Genomic DNA, 8,113 nt, shown 5'->3' with positions numbered 1-8,113 from the left:
GCCCGCTCCTCCCGGCTCTTGAAGCGCGGCCTGCGGCCTCCGTGGCCCTCCCGGTTCGGCCGCCGGGCTGCAGCCCCCGGCCCGTTCCCGGTTCCCCCGGCAGCCGGGGAGCGCCGGGCCCGTCGGGGCCGGGAGGAGGGGGCGCGGCGGGGCCGGGGGTGTCCCCCTCCCCCGGGGCCTCCTCGCCACAGGCGGCCCCGCTCTCCGCCGGGCTCCGAGCAGGCCGGGCAGGCCGCGAGAAGGGCCCGGGGCTCGGGGGCCGGGCGGCCGCTGCCCCGGGCCGGTGCCGAGCGTGGGGCCGGGCCGTCGGTGGGCGCGGGGCCGGGGCCGGGGCGAGCGGGCCGGGCCCGGCGGAGCGGGCCAGAGCTGGTCTGTGGGGCCGTGATTGACAGCGGCAACGTCAGCAACAGGAGGGGAAGGGAAAAGGGAGGGGGGAGACAAAGAGGGAGGGAGTCGAAAGGCCCCAAACTGGATCTTTATGGAACATTTTTCGCGAAGATCAAGGGAAAGTGAATCCGCGCAGTGGGGGATGCCCCGCACGCCGCTGCCATCGGGGGCCGCCGAGCCGCGCCCGGCCTGAGCGCCCCGCGGCTGCCCTTCATGCCGCAGCCGCCCCGAGGCGACGCCAGGAGCCCCCAGCTGCGCCTCCTGCCCCCCGGCCGGCCGTGTAAGTCCCGGGGCGGGGGGAAGGAGCGCGGAGTCCCGCGGGGTGGGAGCCCCGCAACCCGCCGGGCCCCGGCCTCCGCCTCGGCGGCCCGGCCCGGGGCAGCCGCCGCCAGCTCGCCCCGCTGCCCCCGCGGCCTGCGCCGCTCCGGAGCCGGCTCCGTTCCCCGAGCTCCCGGCCTCGGGCAGCGGCAGGGCCCTCGGGGTCGCCGGCTCCCACCTGCGCTCGCCCGGGCTGGGGCCGCCCCGTCCAGCCCCGTCCCGTCCCATCTCCCCCGAGCGGGGCTCTCGGGGTCGGTGGGTGCCGGGCTCTCGCCGTGCCTTGGCGGCTGCGGAGCCGAGCCGTCCGTCTGTCCGTCTGCACGGTCAGGGCTCTCCGCGAAGCTTGGCTGTGGCTGGAGCGGGGTCAGCCCTTCGGGCAGGACCGACGGGACCAGGGAGCAGGGCGCTCCGTCGGGGCCCGCACGTCCCGGTGCTGTCAGCCGGCCCCGCCGCCGTTCCCCGAGGGCAGCGCCGGTATCGGGGCGAGCAGGGCCGGGGCTGGGAAGCCGCAGCCTCCCCTCGAGCGGGGAGAGGGGCGAGCGGCCGCGTCCCTCCGCGCAGTAAAAGTCGGGCTTGATGCGCGGCAGCCCCGGCAGAGCTGTCAGGCCTTATCTTTATTGGCTTTTCCCAGTCTCCGTCCAAGTTTAAGAGGGGCCCTTTTATCTCGGAGCCCTGCACTCCCTCGTGTTTATGCCACAGCGCTTCGCCCGCGGCCCCGAGCGCCGTCTCGGAGCCCCGCAGCTGCGGCCGCCCGACGGGACGGGACGGGACGGGACGGGGCACAGCGAGCGGCCCGGGCCGCCCTCCCCGACGGGTACCGGGCCCCGCACGGCGGCGAACAGCGGGGAGGGGAGAGGAGGAAGGGTCACGGCGGGGAGGCTGCGGCCGCTTCTGAGCTGCCGGGCTCCAGGCGGGAGCGCAGCCACGCATTGGCGGCTCCCCGGGGAGGGCAGGCGGGCTCGACCCGGCTTGGCTCGGCTCGGCCCGGACGGGCACAGCGGCTTTTACCCGGGGTCGTCCCGTGGCAGTGTCGCCGACCGCAGCTGAGGATGCTCCGCCGAGCCTGACCCGGGGCGGGGGGCGCGGGCTGGAAGTGGCCCCCGGTGCCGCGAGCTAATTGTGCGCCTCTCTCCCCCCAAGGAAATGCTCCAGGAGAAAAGCCTGTCTGAAACCGAGGAAGGGTTTCCAACAGCCCCCGCGCCCGGCCATGCGGACTCCTCCGCGGGCTCCCCCGTCCTCGGCGTAGCCGGGGGGAGCAGCACGCCGCTCAGCAGCCCGCAGGTCCCCGACCCCGAGCAGGTACGCACCGCCCGGCCCGCGCCGTCGGGCAAACGGGCACCGCCGCTCCCCGCGTCCCGCCGGGACGGGCAGAGGCTGCTTGGAGCCCCAGAGCCCCGGGTGGCGGTGCCGGAGCCTCCCTCGGCCGCGCATCTTCCTTGGCTACGGGTCGGGGTGCGGGGAAATCGCCAGGGAATCGCGCTGTTTTTCTTTTTCTTTTTTCTTTTTTTTTTTTTTTCTTCCTTTTTTTTTTTTTTTTCCTTCGTTTATTTATTTTGCTCTCGTGCGAACAGGCCGCTCTGCCGGCCGTCGGGTGCGCGCCTGCTGGCAGGGCGAGCCCGGGCGCTGCCCCGCGGCACACGGCGCCTCCCGAGCAGGATCCGGCCCCGCGGTGGCTCTCGTTGGTTTCTTTTGGTTGATTTTTTTTTTTTTAATTATTTTTGTTGTTGTTGTTGTTAAATCAAACTTCGCGTCGCCTGCGGCCCCTCGGGCCATCGCGGTTTCTCTGCCTTCAGCCCCGCATTACCCCTAAATCCTGCGGAAAGTAACGCAGAAATCGCGGCGCAGCTGAGCCGGGAGGAGCCGCGGATGTCCTCGGGATGTCCCCGCGGCTGCTCCCGGCCCCGCTTTTAGGGAGCCCCTGGGCGTCATCGGGGACTGTCTGCGCCATGCGGGCACAGAAACCCCTACGAAAAAAAAAATAAAATAAGAATCCTTCTGGCCTCAACGCCTGGCCTAGGCGGGAAGCTGCAGCTAGAGCCGGGCTGCGTTGATTTCTCTCCTTTTTGGCAGCGGGCGGTGCAAGTTTCGGGCCCCGGCCCTCCTGCCGCGGCTGGAGCTTCGCGGCCGCCTCCAGCCCCTCTCTAACGCCCCGCGCCCTGTGCTGCTCTCCTCACTATCTTTATTTTTCCAGACCATAGAAAATATCAAAGTCTATCTCCATGAGAAGGAGCTATGGAAGAAATTTCATGAAGCCGGCACCGAAATGATCATAACCAAGGCAGGCAGGTTAGTGGCAATTCCCCGCGACCACGGGTTGGTTCCAAGCCGTACGAAATGGTCCTGCTCGAACCCTTCGGAGACTGCAGAGCTGCTGCGGTCGGTGGCATTTTACAAAATTGTTATCGTGATTGCACATTTCAGGAAGACAATTTTTCTGTGTAAACTGTGCGTGTGTTCGAGTGGGGCAACAATGAGACTGTGGGTGCTGGAAAGAGTTGCGGAGTCGCTTGATAAATTTAGCCTCGATTCTCTGTGGTACCGCTTCGTTGTTTTTTTTTTTTTTTTTTTTTAATTATTTATTAATTTATATATATTTTTAAGAATTTGTCATGATAGTGGTTCCACTTCTATATTTTTTTCCAAAGCAAACCCCACTCCCCTGCTTTGCACAATGCGGTAAGAGCTGTGTTGGGATACTTTGCACCAAACTGTTCGCAAGATGAAGGCTTAGGGTATGGTTTGGTTTAATCTCAAAACTAGAAGAGTGCGAGGTACTGCCTTTTGGTCAGTTAGGCGTGGAAAAGTTCTGCATTTTCTTGAGAGCAAACAAACGCTCATGATTTTTACCAACTCAGAGCATCTTCAGCTTGCGAAGCCGGGCTGGGAACCGTCCCTGCGCCTGCTCCGAGCTCCCTGCCCACCCCGCGCTGCTCTGAGCAGGGATCGCAGAATTAACACACAAACCTCAGAAAATCACCAGCCCAGGAATCAGGCCGGTCCCAACAAAAATATTCGGTGCCACTGCGGGCACCGAAACATCTGCCCTTGGCTTCTGCGGCAGCCAGCTCGCATCAGTACTGCTGGAAAATAAAAAATGCCAGAACTGGGTGTTAAAACGCATTTAATTCTCACCCAGCTGTGCCCTGTAATTGCTGATTTTACACCACGTGGAGGAGGGCACTCGAATAATGAGGAGCAAGTAGGGAAAAAAAAGCCCAACGTGCATGCACGCTGTCGGTTCTTCTGTGTTCTTCATCCTCTGAGCGTGGCAGTTGGAGTGCAGGGGGGATTCTCCCCCTCGGGATGGGGGCTGTGTCCCGGTGCACCCCCAGACCCCTACCCGGCTGGGGGGCGATGAGCGGCTCCTTTGCCTTCCCCCTGCTCGGAGCAGCCGGGCAGGGCAGGGATACTTTCGGTAACATCCCCGGTAGTCCCCCCCCCCGCCCCCGGAGAGGAGGGGATGCTCGATTTGTTTGTTATTTGGCCTGCGTATGAAGCGCTTGCTCAGGTAACTCTGTCCTTATCATGCTGTGTTTTGGTGTGCAAAATCTTGGGGCTTGGTCTGTTCCCTGCGCTTCTAGCGCTGGGAAGAGCCGGATTCATTTTGATAGGTCTGCTACCTAAGTCAGCTAAGACGAGGGGATCAAGACCTCAGATATTTTACCCTTAATTTATAGTATCTGAGTGTGTCTGTGCGGGACATGTAATATCTTTACCAAATTCTAGACCCTAAGCATCCCAAATGTGCATGTTATCTCTTTGTAAGTCTTAACGTGGATTGTTTAAACAAATCCATATGTATAGGGCTCAGTCCCGCATTCTTTGTCCGCCGGAGCCGGCAGTGCACACGTAGTCACCTTCCCGAGCGTGTGGATGGGACGGAGCAGGCGGGGGATTGGACCCAAGATGCACAAATTTTTATTTTTTTTTAATTTTTATTTATTTATTTATTTATTTTAAGCTAGCAAACCAAATTCTCTTTTGGTGAAAATCAGGGCGGCGCAGTCAAGCTGAAACCATTTTAAACTTGTACCGGGAAAAAGGAAAAAAAATAATATTAAAAATATATATATATTCTGGGGCTGAAATGCCGACGAATAACATGAAACAAAGCAGTCGCTTCGTTTCTTCTCCCCGTGCCCAGCTGCAAAAGGTGCTAAAAGAGGGGAGCAGCGAGGCCGGGGCCACGCGCGAAGTGGGGCGCGGGCTGGGGGAGTAAATGACGAAATGAAAATCAGTTCTTAGTGCAGATTTTATTTTGGCCGAGTCATTAAAAAAAAAAAAAAAAAAAAAAAAAAAAAGGAGCAATAGTATGTCTCCCTTCGACCCAATTAAAAAATGACGGTTAATGGAGATTTGTACGTACTCGCATTTAGCATTGAGGGGGGGAGGGAAAGCGGCTAATTGCAGGCACTAATTAGGACTCTAATCCCCCTCCCAGCAGGCAGAGAGATGCCCCTGAATGCCGTTAGTTGAAATCGCCGGAGTGTCGGTCTGTCTGACCTCAAGGAGCACAAACGAAACGAAATCGAAGCCTGATTTTTAAATTTCGAACAACAAAACAGTGACTTTAATGACAAGCTCACTCAGTGGAGAGGAAATGTAAAGCTTGGCGGAAGCGTTAATTCCAAGGCAATGGTGTAAAATAGCCTTTCTGTATAAACAAGGCAAATATTGATAACTTGCGGGAAGGGGGGGGGGTCATTCGTTTCGTTCTTCGTAGAGCTCCTCAGAACGAGCCAACTATAAATTATCGAGAATTTAGGGCTGAGAATTACTTTGGGGGATTATTACTCCCTCTTAGGACTGATCTGTAGGAGACATTAGGAGAACACAGCAAGCTCAGCATTGCAATAGAAATCGTGTTGTTGCCAAGAAAGCTTGATTTATAAAGTGGAAACATCTTTAAAATGCGCTTGCTATCTTTTTAATGTTCGGCTGCTTCATTGTGGGAGGGAGAAAAAAAAGAGAGATTATTTTATATTAAAAGGATCGTCAAAAGATAAAAAGTTTATGTTAGCAAAGTTCCCTGAACTTTGCGTAAAACCGCTCGCCTCCTCCGTACATAAAACCCTGCACCTCGCGGAGCCCCGAGGATGGGACGCTGCGGCCCATAAATCAGCCCTTTGTCTTGTTCCCCCTGCTTGAGGTTTGCTCTAATTACGAATTTGCACTCGGGAGAAATTTTCCTTCGCTGTTTTTAAAGGCCGGGTGCGGCGCGGAGCTCGCTCCGGCTGCGCTGCTGCCCGCGGCCGGGGGCACCCCGGGGCTGCCCCGAGGGGCTGGGAACAGCCTCTGGGTGCTGTGGGGGGAGGCAGAGGGGGCACCGAGCACCGGGCAGGGGGCTCCGGGCCTCGCGGAGCTCCGCCCGCCCCCGCCCCGACGGGGCGGCCGTAGCCGCTGCCCCCGCACCGCTGCGGGGGGACTGCGGTGTGGGCATCGCCCCAGCGCTCCCGTCGAGGTTTCCAGCCCCCAGAAAGCCCCCTCCCTCCGTTTGCCAGGCAGCGAGGTGCCGCTGGATGAAATGAATAAAATCGACGGGAAGGTAAATGTGAAGGTAATAAGGGGACAGTGGAGCTGAGGGTGCGCAGCCACCCCCGCCCAGCAGCCCTGCGGGCACCAACTCAGGGACCTCAGTATCACTCTGCTTGTCCAGAGTGATGGCATTTAGCTGAACAATTGCAATTATTATTATTTTTTTAACCTTGTGGCAAAACCCATTTTGTCTTTCGTAATTCTTTGTTAAATCTCAGCTTCCAAACCCTGTTTCTGCAGGAAGTTTAGTTTCACGAACATGCTCTCCCTGGCTCAGGACTTCTTGCCTCCTTCTAGCCTTGCTTTAGCTTTCAGTCTTCGTTCGTTTTTCCAAGGTGCCAGTCTTTGCAGCATTGCAGTTTCTCTCCAGATATTGCCAGGGACAAAAAAAATGATGCAGTCTATGGCAAATCGGTAAAAAATAGCAGTTTACGGGATTCCCAGTGACATTTTCCTGAGCAGTCACTGAAGAGAAAAAGGAGTTCCTCTGTGGCAGCACAACCTTCCTGGGATGTGAACGGGAGGCTTGAGGTACTGAAACTGAGCTTTGACCAGACTGCAGGATGTGTACAGGTACAAAGATAGCCTCAGTCTTCATGGTAGCAGGTTTTAGGAAGCATATGTAGGAAAATATTGCGCAGAAAAAAAAAAAAAATCAATAATGCAGCTTGCATGTGTGGAAAAGATGCAACCTCCCTTTAGATGTTCAAGTTTCATTTTAAGAGTGGCTTATTTAAGTTAAAAAAAAAATAAAATCTGTTCTTAATCAACTTTAGTAAACCAAAATAAAACTAGTTTTTAGGACATCAAGGTTTGAAGAAGTATAAATGCTTTGGCTAAGCCTGGTGCAGCTTTCCTCTGTGAATAACCCTTTAAAAGTTAAATTTTCCATGGCTCCGTAGGGCATATGGATGCCCAGTTCTCATTGCAATTAAAGGGAAATATTTGTCCAGAATCTTTTGAGGCAGTTACAAGAATCTCTGCTCAAGGTTTTTGATCCAAAAGCAAACCTTAATATCCTAGATCAGCAGAGGAATGTGAGCCATCAATTTAAAACTTGGAAATAAAATAGATATTTAAGGAATGTTTGATCTGCTTAGTCCTAAATTCGGGGTCCTGGAATTACCCTGTTAGGGCAAACTCCCGCTTTGAGAGAAAGGAGCAGGAGCAAAATGCGATGGCTCTTGGCCGTGCTGCTAAAGATGTCGACAGCTTTGGCAGGGAAGACAGAGCTCTTCCACGCCGAGCAGGGCAGGGATGGGATTTTAGTTTTTCATATGCTTCTGTCTCCAACAACAACCTTCGCTGTTAGTCTCCTAAAGGCATGGGATGCTCATGGTTAAGTGTGTTCCCAAAGCCTTCCACGCTCATCCTTAGGCTGCAGGAAGGGTTTGGTCAAACCCAGAGCAGAGGAAGAAGATCCTCACCACCGCCCAGGCTTCAGCTTTGCCTCGAAGCCTGCAGTGAGCCCATGGCTCCTCTGAAAGCTCACAGGGACCTGCATGGCTGAGGGAGTTGGGCTGACAATGGGGCAGCCTGCCCTGAATTGTGCAGTGCTGGGACATTGGCCATGCTCTTGTGTGGTTTCTTCCTGCGGTGAAGCTGCCTGCACCACTGCTTCCCGTCCTCCTGCACGCTGGGACCTTCCTCGCCGAAAGTCGGTGTGGCGAAATGAAAGCAGCAAGGCAAGGAGCCCTTCCGCGCTTCAAGTTACTGTGGGGCAAAGAGAGGAAATGTTTCTAGACCGTGAAACCAGCCATGTAGTTAACCAAGTTCTCAAGTATGTGAGAAACAATGTTTTATTTAAAAATTAGATGTGCTAGCCAGAAAAAAAAAAAAATACAACCTCGCCATTCCAAAATATAAAAATCCT

The 8,113-nt window shown here is 56.2% G+C and overlaps 1 protein-coding gene across 1 annotated transcript in view; it reads left to right on the top strand.

Annotated features, from left to right (window-relative positions):
- The first annotated feature begins 491 nt into the window (after positions 1 to 491).
- Positions 492 to 8,113, top strand: part of TBX4 (T-box transcription factor 4) — a 33,526-nt gene continuing 25,904 nt past the window's right edge. Inside the window, exons 1-3 of the mRNA XM_082776078.1 lie at positions 492 to 667; positions 1,846 to 2,004; positions 2,897 to 2,991. Coding sequence (XP_082632204.1) covers positions 1,849 to 2,004; positions 2,897 to 2,991 — 251 coding nt within the window. The 5' untranslated portion in view covers positions 492 to 667; positions 1,846 to 1,848. The remainder of the gene's footprint in view (positions 668 to 1,845; positions 2,005 to 2,896; positions 2,992 to 8,113) is intronic.

Source organism: Aythya marila, assembly GCF_965140915.1.
Source record: "Aythya marila genome assembly, chromosome: 20".
Classification (NCBI taxonomy): Eukaryota; Metazoa; Chordata; class Aves; order Anseriformes; family Anatidae; genus Aythya; species Aythya marila.
Note: the sequence above shows the minus strand (reverse complement) of the source record. Positions and strands in the feature narration are given on the sequence as shown.